The sequence below is a fragment of the Culex pipiens genome, chromosome 2 (assembly GCF_016801865.2).
Source record: "Culex pipiens pallens isolate TS chromosome 2, TS_CPP_V2, whole genome shotgun sequence".
NCBI lineage: Eukaryota > Metazoa > Arthropoda > Insecta > Diptera > Culicidae > Culex > Culex pipiens.
In genome coordinates, this window is record NC_068938.1 from 133,132,242 (window position 1) to 133,147,179 (window position 14,938).

The 14,938-nt window shown below is 39.3% G+C and overlaps 1 protein-coding gene across 1 annotated transcript; it reads right to left on the reverse strand.

Annotated features, from left to right (window-relative positions):
- Window positions 1-288: 288 nt before the first annotated feature.
- On the reverse strand, window positions 289-12,589 carry LOC120424420 (toll-like receptor 8). The gene is made up of 6 exons (XM_039588534.2): window positions 11,694-12,589; window positions 7,080-7,171; window positions 6,905-7,022; window positions 5,025-6,841; window positions 1,106-1,233; window positions 289-1,040 (listed from the first exon to the last, which is right to left on the reverse strand). Exons 1-6 carry the CDS (start codon window positions 12,151-12,153, stop codon window positions 677-679), a joined length of 2,979 nt encoding a protein of 992 aa, XP_039444468.1. The 5' UTR covers window positions 12,154-12,589; the 3' UTR covers window positions 289-676.
- Window positions 12,590-14,938: the final 2,349 nt, after the last annotated feature.

The following is a 14,938-nucleotide window of genomic DNA, read 5'->3' on the forward strand; positions in this document are numbered from 1 at the left end:
GCGGCGCAGAAATCTAGTACTAGAAGAAGAAGAAAAAAAGAGCTCCGTTTTAAAGTAGCACGCGTGCGGCAAATTCCGGAATTCAACCGATTCCACCCACCCCGGGGGAGTGTCGTCACCTTCCATCCGTTTGACCACAGAACCTTCGTGGGGAGGAACGGATTGCCTTCGGTTAATCATTGTTCAATTGTAACACACTCCTAGTATACTTAATAGAAGTTTTTGTTTTTCGTTTTTCATTTGGCGGATTATTATTGCTCTTATTCCGGCTGACAACTTCACTTTAACTACTGCTTCAAGGCAAAGGGAACAGAAATTCCGCAGAAGAAAAACTGCATCCCCTTAGAACGTAAAAACAACACAACCACACAAACACCTTTGTATTAGTTGAGGAAAACTCGTTTTGACTACAGCCACAAAACTTTTAAATTCACATTCAAATCAGAGAAAACCAGAAAATTGTTATTATATATTATAAAAAAATATTATAAAATGATATATTACATAAAAAGAAGATATTTATATAAAAAGGAAATGAAAAAACGGAAGCAAAACAAACAGAATTTCATTTCTCACCTAAAAACAACAAAACATCAGAAGAACAAAACACAAACTCTTCATATCACAGTTTATTGCCTTGAAAGCGGATTTATTAAACTCTATTTACATTACACCTTCAGCACGAACTCTCGGGAGGAACTTTAACCTTACTACTAACACCACCACCACCACCCTCACTTCCACCACCCCCTCCAATGTCCGGTTCCCAGACGACATCGCCGGTGATCGCCTTCCGTAGTCGCTTCCAAAACAGCCGCCGCTCCTCGACCAGCGCCTGGGCGCTCTTCTCTTTCCGCGTGGCAATCTTCTTCGCGTCGGCACGTTTACTCTTGGCTGAGGGCTTGACTTCCGGCTCCGGGCGTGGCCAAACGATGTACGTGTTTGTTTTCATCAGGTAGTGAAGCGTTTTGGGGCGCTTCGAGCGAGGAATTTCCTCCAGCAGCACCAGAATCAGCTGGTCGCGGCGAGTTTCCAGGAGTCTGGTGAGGAGAGAAGATCGTGTAAGTATGAATTGATTTGGGAAGATGGGTTTGAGGTGTTGAACCTGTGCTGGGCGAGATGCATCTCAAACTGGCACCAGTGGCTGAGCAGGAAGGCCTCCGATATGACTAGTAGGAGGGTTCGGGATTTGTCCATGGAATGGATTATGTTTTCCAGGATACTGACGCCAACCTGAGTGAAAAAAACATTATTTTTAGAATTTCTAGGTGTTACCCAACAAGCATTTATTTTTAAATTTCAGATGTTTTAGCAATTAATGGTCATATTTTCAATACTAAACTATAATCATTTTTAAATTTTAGCGTCAATGCCTAAAGCCAATTCATCAGTTTGCAATCACTATGATGTGTTTTTTTTTTGTTTCCTTATTGTAGGTACTTGAAATCCAATGGCTTAGCTCATTTGGCTGATTTCAAAACTCACAAACACTAATTTTGCATTTAGAAAAACGTTTCTTAATCCACCATTAGGTGGTGGTGCCTTCCTCACATTTACAAAGTAATAATGAAAATAAGTTTATGAAAAAAAATATATACCTGATACAGACTTTTCCAGAAAACATGCAGACTCTCATTTGAAGCAATGTGGCAACCGGGCGTTTTGAATCTGGCGCGACTCTCACACGTAAACAAAAAGACCCGGTCTTTTGAGGTTAGGCAAAAAATCACCCTTTTTGTATCTACAAAAATCTTTTTCTTGGCATAACTTTTTAAATACCTAACTAAACAGAATAAAATTTAATAGGGTCTTAGGGGACCCCAAAACGAACAGAATAAGACGGATCCGGCCAAAATCGGTTCAGTCAGTTCTGAGATAATCGTGTGGAAAAAAAAATCATGTCTACACACATCCCCACAGACATTTGTTCAGAATTTGATTCTGAGTCGATAGGTATACGTGAAGGTATATCTAGGAGGTGTATTTAAGAAGCTCATTTTTCGAGTGATTTTATAGCCTTGCCTCAGTGAGGTGAGGAAGGCAAAAAGTCACGATTATCCTCTCATTTAGGAAAAAAAATTCTTCTTATTTTTTGTTTTTGTGGTTGTTCTTATTTTTTTCACCAAATGAATAAAGCCGAAAACTAGTTTAAATTGCGTCTAATTTAAAATATTATCCACAAAGGATCTGGCAAGTGACTTAAAAAGAGATTTTGGTTTGACAAAATTTTGATTTTTATATTTTTTACATGCTGGCAGCAGGCTTGGCCGAATGGCAAACCTGTCCGCTTCGTAAGCGGAAGATCATGGGTTCGATTCCCATCTGCTCCAACCTTCCATCGGATGGGGAATCAAAATCAATAGAATACCAAATGCAACTATTCTGTCAACTTTACTAGAGTCATTTTTTTCTTTGTCTTAATTTTCATTGTCAAACTTTAGTATAGCCCCTAAACTATTCTAAAGTGATTTAGAACTTTGAAATCCAAGATGGCGGCCGAAATGGTGGTCATGAAATACTGAAAAATTGCATTTGATCATGGTATGGTAATCAACCATTCAATATTCAAATTTAACTAAAACGGGGTTGCAGAACTCTTATTTGATATTAAAAATAGGAAGACTAGGGACCAATTCTCTGAAATTTCGGTCATTCGATTTTTTTTTGTATTTTTGAATCCGGTTGAAACTTTTTTGGTGCCTTCGGTATGCCCAAAGAAGCCATTTTGCATCATTCGTTTGTCAATATACTTTTCCATACAAATTTGGCAGCTGTCCATACAAAAATGATATGTGAAAATTCAAAATTCTGTATCTTTTGAAGGAATTTTTTGATCGATTTGGTGTCTTCGGCAAAGTTGTAGGTATGGTTATGGACTACACTGAAAAAAATGATACACAGTAAAAAAATGTGGTGATTTTGATTTGCAAAAAAATGCTATTTTTATTATTTTTTTTAATATGTTTTAGAGGACATCAAATGCCAACTTTTCAGAAATTTCCAGAATGGGCAAAAAATCTTTGACCGAGTTATGATTTTTTGAATCAATACAGATTTTTTCCAAAAATCAAAATATTGGTCGCAAAAAATTTTCAACTTCATTTTTTGAAAATCGAATTTGCAATCAAAAAGTACTTTAGTGAATTTGTGATAAGGCTTGTACAAATATTTTTAAAAGTTTTTGTCACCCCCCCCCCCCCCCCCTTCAAAATTGGCCCGAAAAATTTTTACAATAAACTTCAAAATTTCAATGAAAATTCTAGTGCAATCAACTGAAATCAAATTAAAATACATTCTCCTGCGTTCTCCGTCCCGCCCGTGTGGATCAATCGGACCGCGCACTGGACTCACAATCCAGAGGTCGCCGGTTCGAATCCCGCGGCGGGCGCTCTAAAATTCTTTGTGTAAATATGGGTATTCGGCGCCGTCGCTCCGTGCCATACTTTCATACACTTAGGAGCCCAGGGCGGCGAAGTCCTTGTAGATAAAAGGAAGAACACTAGTGGTTGGTACTAGCAATGGTGGCCGACAGCTATAAAGTCAACTTCGTTTTTTTTCTCCTGCGTTTAAAATCAGTTTTAACATGTTTGGGTTTATTAAAAAATCTTAAGATTTTTTGAAAATTTTCGATGCCAAATCTTTTTTTTCGATACAATTTTTGTTTTTGTCAGATCTTAGATTTTTTGAAAACTAATGATTGCAAAACAACTGAACTAGTGTAAAATGCATTTTAAAACACTTTTTTCATTTAAATGTGAAGACTATGGCTTGTTATTAAAATTTTTATATTTTTTTAGTCTTGATTTTAAATTTTTGAAAATATTTTTTTGAATTTGTAGAGAATTTTCTCAGTGTTTCAAAAAAAAAATCAAAGTTTGGGCACTAATTTTAAAAATGAAAAACTGAAAAAAATTTCAAAAAAGTTACCTTAAAATGGATTTAACTTGAAAACGGTGCACTTTATCAAAAAATCACTAAAGAACTTTTTGATTGCAAATTCGATTTTTCATCGAAAACTCAAGTTGAAAAATTTTGCGATCAATATTTCGATTTTTTTTTAAATCTGTATTGATTCAAAAAATTATAACTCGGTCAAAGATTTTTTTCCCATTCTGGAAATTTCTGAAAAGTTGGGAGTCCTCTAAAACATATATAAAAAAAATAAAAATAGTGTTTTTTTGCAAATCAAGTTTTTGTGACAAAAAGTGAAATTAAAAATCACAATTTTTTTACTGTGTAGTCCATATCCATACCTACAATTTTGCCGAAGACAACAAATCGATCAAAAAATTCCTTCAAAAGATACAGATTTTTGAATTATCACATATCATTTTTGTATGGACAGCTGCCAAATTTGTATGGAAAATTATATGAACGAACTAATGGATGCAAAATGGCTTCTTTTGGCATACCGAAGGCACCAAAAACGTTTCAGCCGGATTAAAAAATACAAAAAATAAAATTAAAGAAAAAAATATCTATTCCGTAGATAACTGCTCTAGGAAAAGTAGTTCTTTTTAACCAAATACAGAGCGGCCTCGCTAATTCGAATGGAACTACAATCGAATGAGCGAATTCTAATCCCCTAATTGGAACGACAGAAGGAAATATAAGACTATGACCATCCATCAAAATCGAACTTTTTCAGGCCAAACTGTCAAAACGTGCGAGTTTGTTTGTCATTGTCTAATACCTCCACGACAGCTATCAAAAACATGAAACCACGTGCTCAAATATCGTCCAACAACCCATTGCTGAATTGTCAACACCGGTTTGAGTTTGAAATTTGAAGATCTGACAACCTGACTATCATTAGCTTAAAGTATAATTCAGAGAATAACTGTAATCTGCCATTTTATTTTACAAAAAAAAAAAAAATAATGAGGAGGGCATCAACCACCCACAAATTTAATAAATAACCTTTTTCTCGACAAACTTGTTAAAAAAAAAATGTGGGATTTTATAACGCTCTAGTATTAATAGACCATCACTCGTAATCTGCCGAGTAAAAAAAAGCGACTCACCTCAAAGTCCCGCTCGTGCAAACACACGTTAATGTCCTCGGTCTTTTCCATGTTCGGCAGCAGCTCGTCCAGCACCCACTGCCGATCCTGCTCCGAGTAGCTCACAAACACATCGTACATGTAGCCCCCGCTAACCACCGACGTAAGGCTTTCCTTCCGTCCGTTCAGCATCGATTCGTTTTTGTGCTTCATCATACTCAAGATGGTTGCATTCCGGACGATAATGCAAAAGTACTTGACGTGGTCCCACTTGGAGATATAGATGATAAAGGCGATAAGTGCAAAGCCGAAGAATATTAGGGTAAATTTAATAATGTTGGCCGTTGTGCCGTTGTAGGTGGGCAGATTGAGGCTGGGTAGCAAGGATCTGTCGAAGGTGCACCGTTCCTGCTCAAACAGGTAGAACTCGGAATCGTCCAGATCTATGCACTTGTAGTGATCTTCGTCAAAGTCTATGATTTGGATCTTTAGTCCGTTCAGCGGGTTGACGTCTTCTTCGGCGGCGATCGTAGTCGTGGTGGACGGATCGGTTGGCGAGGCCGGCTCTTCGCTACAGATGTTCGATCGGAAGCGTGCATTGACCCGTGCTTCGACCATTTTGCGGTAAACTCGAAGGGGTGCCCTGCCCAGGTTGTACTTCTCCATCGAGGTCAGGAACTTTTCACTGCTGTCGTAAATCGTTGAAACGTAGCTGTGAACCACACGGAACAGAACGTTGTACTCGTTGGTGGAGACTTCCAGCATTTCCAGCGGGGGTTCCTCCGTGATTGGTATTCTCTCGATGAGTGAGAAATCTCTGTCGGGTAATGATTTGATCGTTGTTGTTTCACTCGAATTGGCGGCATTTTCGTCCTCATCATCTTGTGCCTTGGATGGATCCGAGAGTTGGTTCAGGATGCTGTTCAGCAGGCAAGTTATGCTCTGTGCGTTTTTCGCGGCCAATTCTATGAATTCTCGCCAAAGGCAGTGGCAAACGAAGTTGTTCTGACCAATCGCCAGAAACTGAACATTTGCAAAGTCGTACAGCATTTCGTTCGTCAGTACGTTGATGTTGTTATCGGACAGGTCCAGTATGTAAATGTTTGGGTTCGCTTCAAAAACCCGCTGGTGCCAATTGCTAATGTGATTACTGCTCAAATCCAGAATCTCCAGATTAGCCATGCTGGCAAACGAATTATTCGTCAGCTGATTGATATTGTTCGAAGCAAGCATCAGCACTCTCAAGTTGGTCATCCCACTGAGCCAGCTCAAGTGCTTCACGGTCGAGTTCTCGCAAACCAAAATCTCCAAATTGCCATTGAACCCTCTGGCGTCTGTTTTATCGTGATGAATAGCCGAAGCAATCCCCGGATTCCCGGAAATATCCAGCACCTGCAGCGTCCCTCGCATCATCGTACCCACCAAAATCGGAATCCCCGTGTAGCACAAGCTCAGCTGCTTCACCGTCAGATGCTGGAACGCCCTGGCACTGCTCGTCAACAGCTTCGTGTGCGACAAGTCCAAAAAGCTCAAGTTTCCCAGCCCATCAAACAAGCTGTCCTCGAGCTCTAATCCCTCGGTCAGCGAGGTGTACGGATCCTGTTCGCCATAGCCGGACAGGCTGGAGTACCGGTACTGCGTGATGTACGACAGATCCAGGTGGCGAAGCTTGAAGAGACCGGTAAAGTGCGTTGAACGCAGTTTGATCAACGAGTTGTGAGCAAGGAACAGCTTTTCCAGGTTTGGAGTGTTGGCGAATGCGTTGTTTGGGAGATAGAAAAGGTTGCAACGGCGAACGTCCAGCACGAGAAGATTCTTCAGCTCAGGAAGGGCGAATGCTGGGGGTGGAAAGACATCAAGGTTGGTATTATCTGTTGAGTTGTTGGTAATCTGTTTCTTACACGAAGTTAGTGTATTGCCCATAAGGGAAAAGTAAGCCAAAGTTTCATTGACTAAGGTCAGCTCGAATGAGGGAATGCTGTTGATGCCACTGTTTGCCATGGAGAGGTAGACAAGTTTCTGAAACACAAGAAGTGAATTTAGTTGCTATGCCAAAAGATCATCTAAACTACAAACCTTATTGTCGGTGACCCTTAAAAACGGTTTGATATGGTTGTACAGATTGAGAATCACGTTGTTCGACAGATCCAGGTATTTTCCTCGTAGTGCTGTGATAACAAAGAAATATGTAGTTACTTATCCTTGTTAAAAATCCATTTGGAGGAACAATGATAACATGGCTCTCAGAAATCTTAGTCTCAACTAATAAGGCTCGTTTCTGGGGGAAACGTGTGTCTGCTGGAAGATTTCTGCCATCAAAATGGCTTCAGTTATGGTCGCTTCCTTGTTAAGTTATGCATAAAAGGCAAAAATAACATTGTCATTTTCATATAAAAACTAATATTTCTTCAAAATTCCTATGTCATTTGATAGGACATGAGTAAGACTACAATGTCCTTAAATTAGATTTGACCACATAATTGCTGATATTATTGTTCACAACGATAAAGCTTAATTTTCTGAGTACAATGACCCTTTGTACGACCGCAAAGGATTTTAAGTGGATGTTTAACGGTGCACATCAACCAGAGCTTTGACACCCAGATTTTTGTTACAGACATTTTAGTATCTTCACAACTACAAGTACTATCGAAATATTGTTTTTGCAATTCCGTCGTGAAACTACTTACTTTTCCTGTCATTCTCGCGTGACGAAACAGCCTACTTTTATCTAGTAAAAATAATAGAATCGAATAGAAACACATTTCAAAACAAATGCTGAAAAGTGAAACTCGGTGAACCTCGTTGGATAAATGTACGACACGTGCTGAAAAAATCTTCTTTTTGCAACTTGTTGTAAAAACTACTATTTATTCATCCCCTAAAGTACTGTCCACAAAATTTGATTAATTTTACAATCCCGTTATTGCAGGATTGGGTCCGTAAGTTTGACATTTTTGGAATAAGAAGACAACAGCTTCCTTGGTTGCTGTGCGGGGCTCTTTTTGACATAAAAGAGCAATTCCAGCTCAAATCGGGTATTTTTCTGGTACTTTTGTGCCCGACCCTCTCCGATTTCAATGAAACTTTTTAGACACTGTTGTCCGGGGCCTATATAAGCCATTTTTGTGTATATGGAGCCAATTGTACTCGAAAATAACATTTGAGAAGGGCGTATGCTATTTAAATATTTAAATATTTTTGTATGTTGTGATTTAAACATGTCTATATCTCGAAGCCGTTGCATCGTAAAAAATTTGGTGGTTTTTAGTTTAACTTTTTGTCACTAATACCTGATTTGCAAAAACACACTATTTTTTTTATATGTTTTAGGGGACATAAAATGCCAACTTTTCAGAAATTTCCAGGTTGTGCAAAAAATCTGATTTAAAAAAAAATCAAAATATTGGTCGCAAAAATGTTTTAACTTCATTTTTCGATGTTAAATCAAATTTGCAATCAAAAAGTACTTTAGTGGAATTTTCATAAAGTGCACCGTTTTCGGCGAATCGACGCGTGAGATTCCGCGAGAAAGTGCTAGAAGATTCTGGTATTTATTGAAAAATGTGTCGCGTCGTGGCCTTGGAGGTGGGCCCTCAGTCGTGAGGTGTTCGTGGGAGAGATCTGTTGGCGAATCGACGCGCGAGAATCCACGACTTTCTAGAAGATTCTTGAATTTATTGATAGAAGGCTTCGCGCCGTCGGGTATATATTGTCTCTCTGTTGTTGAGCTGGTTGTTCGCGGTCCGAACTGGGTAAACTCGTGGTGAAGTTTGTTGCAGTCGTGCGCGAAGAATTTCATGAAATCGATTGAAACAGTTAGTTGTATCAGCACTATTTGAGGTTTACATGATAACGAATAATACGTTGCTAAAAATTTCATATAGTTTAGAAAGCCCTTCCCTTAGCATCGTGGCCCGGATGGCACGCCGACGGTAAGAAGTTAAAAAATTACGGGATTGAGTATATAGGGGGAGAGGGGGTAATATGCACCCCCGGGGCAAAATGCACCCCCTGCTTTTCTCGGTATTTGGAAGAATTTTCCGGGGAAAAAATCATAGAAATTGTAAGCTTAACACTGCTAAACCATGCTGGAAAAAATTGAGCATCGTGGTTTAAAAACAGCTTAAGTTATTTGCAAAACTTTAAATTGTTGTGTTTTCATCTAATTTTCATTGAACATTCATTATGATTTTTGAACAATATAAAAAGCATTTATTGTTATTGTAAGTGTTGAGGCATATTTGTTTTGCCATAATCTTCATCATTTTGTAGATAGATGAGTCCAAAAACATCAAAAAATGCATTTTTAATAAATTTTCTGCAAAAAGCGTGGTCGGGGCAAAATGCACCGCTGTGAAGCACCTTTGTAAAAACAGCGGTGTCATCTAGTGGTGACTAGTGAAAACTGCTTTTAGCCGGTGCATTTTGCCCCATGTTGTGGTGCATTTTGCCCCGTTGTTGTAGTGCATTTTGCCCCAATGTTGCGGTGCATATTGCCCCGCATGGTTGTTTGAAATGAATCAAAAATATTTTTAGAAATCTGCTATTTTTAAACAATTTTGAGGTTTTCAAAGACTTTTTTCACTTGGATGACGTTAAATAATAGTTATTTATGAACATCTAACGAAATTCTTTCACAGAAATGCTGTTATGGATGAGAAATCACAGTTTTCCCTTAGGGGGTGCATATTACCCCCTGTCCCCCTAATTACGTCCTTCTCATAGCGTCGAAGCTCGAAAGGCAACGATTATGTTTCACTTCCTGGTCATATCATCTACCAATAACGGTCAATAACGGAGTAGCAGCTCATTGGCAGTCAACCATGCTCATAAAGTGCACCGTTTTCAAGTTATAGCCATTTTTAGGTTTTTGAAAATAGTCGCAGTTTTCCATTTTTTTTTAAATTAGTGCACATGTTTGCCCACTTCTGAAAAAATATTTTTGAAAGGCTGAGAAAATTCTCTATATTTTGCTTTTTTGAACTTTGTTGATACGACCTTTAGTTGCTGAGATATTGCCATGCAAAGGATTAAAAAGCAGTAAAATTGATGTTTTCTAAGTCTCACTCAAACAACCCACCATTTTCTAACGTCGATATCTCAGCAACTAATGGTCCAATTTTCAATGTTAAAATATGAAACAATTTTCCGATCTTTTCGAAAACATATTTTTATTTTTTTTAATCAAGACTAACATTTCAAAAAGGCGTAATATTGAATGTTTGGCCCGAATTCACGAATGTTTCATATTTATATTTTAGTATTGTTAATCGGACCATTTGTTGCTGAGATATCGACGTTAGAAAATGGTGGGTTGTTTGGGTGAGACTTAGAAAACATCAATTTTACTGCTTTTTAAACCTTTGCATGTAGAGCGTCCAATTTCCCGTCTTGGGAAAAAAATCTCGGAAATTCCCGGGATTTCCCGAAATAAAATTATTTCCCGTTTCCCGGGAAATTTTAAAATTTCCCAGGAATTCGAAATTTGATTATTGATTCGAAAATTCATAACTCGGTCAAAGATTTTTTGCACAACCTGGAAATTTCTAAAAAGTTGGCATTTTATGTCCCCAAAAACATATCAAAAAATAAAAAAAATAAAAATAGTGTGTTTCTGCAAATCAAGTTTTAGTGACAAAAAGTTAAACTAAAAATCACAATTTTTAACCGTGTATCATTTTTTTCAGTGTAGTCCTTATCCATACCTACAACTTTGCCGAAGACACCAAATCGATCAAAAACTTTCTTCAAAAGACATAGATTTTTGAATTTTCATACATCGTTTTTGTATGGACAGCTGCCAAATTTGTATGGGAATTGATATGGAAAAACTAATGATGCAAAATGGCTTCTTTGGGAATACCGAAGGCACCAAAAAAGTTTCAGCCGGATTAAATAATACAAAAAAATCCAAACACGAAATCTGAGAGAACTGCTCAAAGTTTGTTTACATCCGTAAGAAAAAGTGTTTTGAATTTGTGGGTTTCAAGGGTCAATGTTTTTCTTTGAAAACTTGATATAAAACGTAAAAATCAATCGAAAGATCACAAGAAAAGCTTTCATATGAAGGTAAAAGCGAGTCATTATGTTTACTTAACGAATTGCCATGATTTTTTGAGCATTATTGGCCGATCTGTAAACTGTTCCGAATATGAAGGATGACTGTATGATAAATATGATGATGATAAAAAAAGTGGATGGGTCTCGTGGCGCAGGGGTAGCGGCTTCGGCTGCCGATCCCGATGATGATATGAGACGCGGGTTCGATTCCCGCCTTATCCACTGAGCTTCTATCGGATGGTAAAGTAAAACGTCGGTCCCGGTTTCTCCTGTCTCGTCAGAGGCGCTGGAGCAGAAATCCCACGTTAGAGGAAGGCCATGCCCCGGGGGGCGTAGTGCCAATAGTTTCGTTTTTTTTTTTTTTTAAAGTGGAAGGTCAGGGAACCATTACTTGTGGAAGACCTTTCAGTGCATTAAATCTGCTATTCGCGATAGCCTTTTCCGATAGAAACCAGATTATTCCTACCAAAAGTGCTGACATATTTACACAAACAAAATCCTTGCAGAGGTTGAAAAAAAAGAAACAATGGTCTCGATAAGCTGGTTTTAATCTCCTCCTCCGCCAATTATTTCACATTTAGACGCCAAGTGGCCCACCTGAAGTTCGATATCTTCAGACGTACTCACCTGTGTTGGCCGTGTTGATCGATCCGTTGACGTTCAACCAGTGAGCTAGGTAATGATGAGCTCGTCCTAGAATGCATTCCGGGTCGGCTTCGTCTGGACTCGATGCTGAGGTAATTTTAGCCTTGATGATTTCATCCCGTATTGCTTCCAACAGCTGTTCGTCGTTGGTTCGAACCAAGGGTCGAAGTGCGTTCACCGCGGCTTTGAACCGCAGCTGCTGGTTATGGTCCACCGGAAGTTGTGCCTTAAGTGGATACTCGTTGGACACCGGTGGCAGCCCCAGTAGAGCTGACAGCTTTTGTCTGACGTTCGCCACATCTTCACTGACCGTGCCCTGGGCGGCCCCACCGAGGTCGGAACTCAAACTTAGCACCAAAAACAATTGCAGGAAGCTTAACCCAATCAGGGTGATAAACACAGTCAACGGTAGCTTCGCCCCACCCCCACCAGCCCCTGTCATGGCGGACTAAGCCGTATGACCTAATCACTTCCCGTTCCGTCCGTTGAGAGTTATCTCAGCTCAAATCCTTATCAATTCTTCTATTTTGAATGGACGAACCACGCGCCACCGAACTTGACTCCGCCGTCGACCTGCTGTTCAAGTCCTGGCGCATCGTGCCTTTTCACGCTCGTTCACTCGTTCAGCCCTCGGACTTAGCTCAGCTGAGCGTCTTTAGAACATTGTCGCATTCGTCTGGCTTAGCTCGCAAAAACAAAGCTCTTATCAGTTAATCGATACCGTCGACTCACAATCACTCATCTACACCCCGATAAACTTCTGTACTTTTGTTGCTGCTCCCGCCACTATAATTGATTTTCCTGTGAAACACGTGCCAAGATTTAAAACACTCAACTCTGCTTAACACAAACTTTTATTGCCGTTGGCGGTTGACGCACATGACAATTTGAAAAAAAAAACTGTTTTCGCGTTCACAGAGTTTGGCTTCTGCAAGAGAAAACGAACGACAAACGTCCACCAAATTCAAAGTCCTAATCCACAATGAGGAGTCGAGACGCGAAGAATCATCGCGGTACCTGCTATAAATCCTTATCGCACCTGCTTTGGCGATATCTGCGCTGTGGGCTTCGCCATAGTCGGGTTACCAGTGCTGTGGGAGCAGATATCCCTTCCAGGCTGGGATTGATTAGGGATGCCACAGACAAGTGGTTTTTTTCTTCTTCTAATTCCAGAAAGGTAAAATTTAAATTTCAAGTCACGTATGCAGCAATTCAAAGGAAAAAAATGTAATTTGTGCTACAAGTTTTCTCCGCACAAGTTGTACTTTTATCCACCAAGGTTCACCGATTCGATCAAAATGATTCATGCCGAAAAAACGTTCTTTACATTTACAAAAGTTTTATCATTTTAAACTAACAATGATTTGCCCAATCCGAGGATCGAAGCAAGCTGTGCCTGGGGTCGGACGCGTTTTTTTTTTCGTTTGCTGTCATTTTTCACTTTCTGATCGTCTTAAAATTTTCTTTAAAATTTGTGAAATAAGTTAAAATTTGAAGGTCTTGTTACAATTGTAAGCCATACGAACATAAGAAATTCAACTTCCACATCAACGAAAGCAAAAAAGGCAGGAACAACAATCGCGAAGTGGTTGTTAATACAAGCGTTGCTGGAACATCGAGAAAGAAGGTGTGGGTGGTGATCATCGTCCGTTTATTTCAAAGTCGTGTATCGGTACCAGGTTCGCTCCCCGGAATTCTACTGATGATTTTTCCTGCTGATGATTCAAGAGGAACGTGCCGAGAAGATTGGAATCAAGCTGTTGAAGATTTCGTGTTTTTGGTGAGAGCTTTCCATAATATTGTTCAAATAACTCTTTCATCTACTCTAACATTAGGGTGGGTCACAAGAGCAAAAAGTTGAGCTAGATCGGATAGGCGGGCAGAATATCATAGTTTCATATCTAAAGAAGCTCTCCTGAAATTTTCAGCCAATTCGGTTCAGAATTCGAGGTGCCCAAGCGATTTCAATTTTGTATTGAATATTGGGCCCGTTAGTATGGGGAAAACGGCACTTTTTATACTTTATTGTTCTAAAAATCCAAAACTGGACCGAATAACATACTGTGTAAGCTGTTTATAGATTTTTTTATGGGGAACAACTTTGTAGAACATCGCGAAACGATCTGAGCAGAACTGGCTTAGTTATAAGTGGTTTAAGCTAAGTTGTTTTTCCAGGGTTAAATCCAGGACTAAAGTATAGTCTTTTTATCTTATCGGTCACTATGATCTGAGAAACGTTGTCAAGTCATGACAAGTCGTTTTCTTTTGTTGACAATATTCCTTTAAAATTATAAGAAGTGGAAGTTTATGTAGATATTGAACTTAATCCAAAACAGCTCTTTATACCCGAATACCATTATAGGCCTTTCTGTGGCAAGGACAAAACTAGAAAAATACAGATTATGGGCTAACCAAATCCGAAATTGACGGAAACCTATTGTCAACGCAGAAAGGAATCCACAAGAACGGGTCCAAGGTCGGACTGGGTTGACTGCAAGAGTTCGACGGCGATTAAGAAAATGGACAGAAACCTGTAAAAATAGGAAAAGATTTGCAAGGGAAAACGGTCATCGACTGCTGGTCTTGTGGCATCAAAAACAAGTCTTTTCCAAAGAATACTCCAGAATAGAAGCCGAGGCCTCACATAAGGTGCGATGAAGAAGAATCTGCTGAGATATTTGGAAGCTGGGACATACTGATGATCAGAAATAAATACGTGGAGCTACGAGTCAACCAATATTATTTTTATTTGTTATTTTACAGATTTGCCTTTATAAAGTGAAATCGATATTTTAAGGATTAAACAATGAATTGTAACAGAACATGGTAACGCAAACAACAATAAAAAATAAAAATCTAAGAAAACATTTTATCAAAACAAGTCTTCGTGCAGTTTGTTTCAATTTGCTTCCGGTTCTGTTCGACAACCTGCAGCACACGTTCGTTCTCAGCTTCATCCTTGGTAAGAAGCTTGTTGTAATCCTTGGACAGCTTAACGCCGCGCTCGGCCAAGTCGTTGACCACTTGAAGGTTTTGAACGACTCGCTGTCCATCCCGGTACGCTTCGTTCTCGAACCACTCATCCGGCGGAAGACGGACGAATGAATCGTCAATCATCAGCTGGGTGAAGAATTTGGCTGTTCGTTTGGACACAAAGCAATCAAAGCAGGAGTTCGTAAGCAGTTCCGGATTGGCAACCACCGATCGTACGCCTTCGGGTTTCTTTT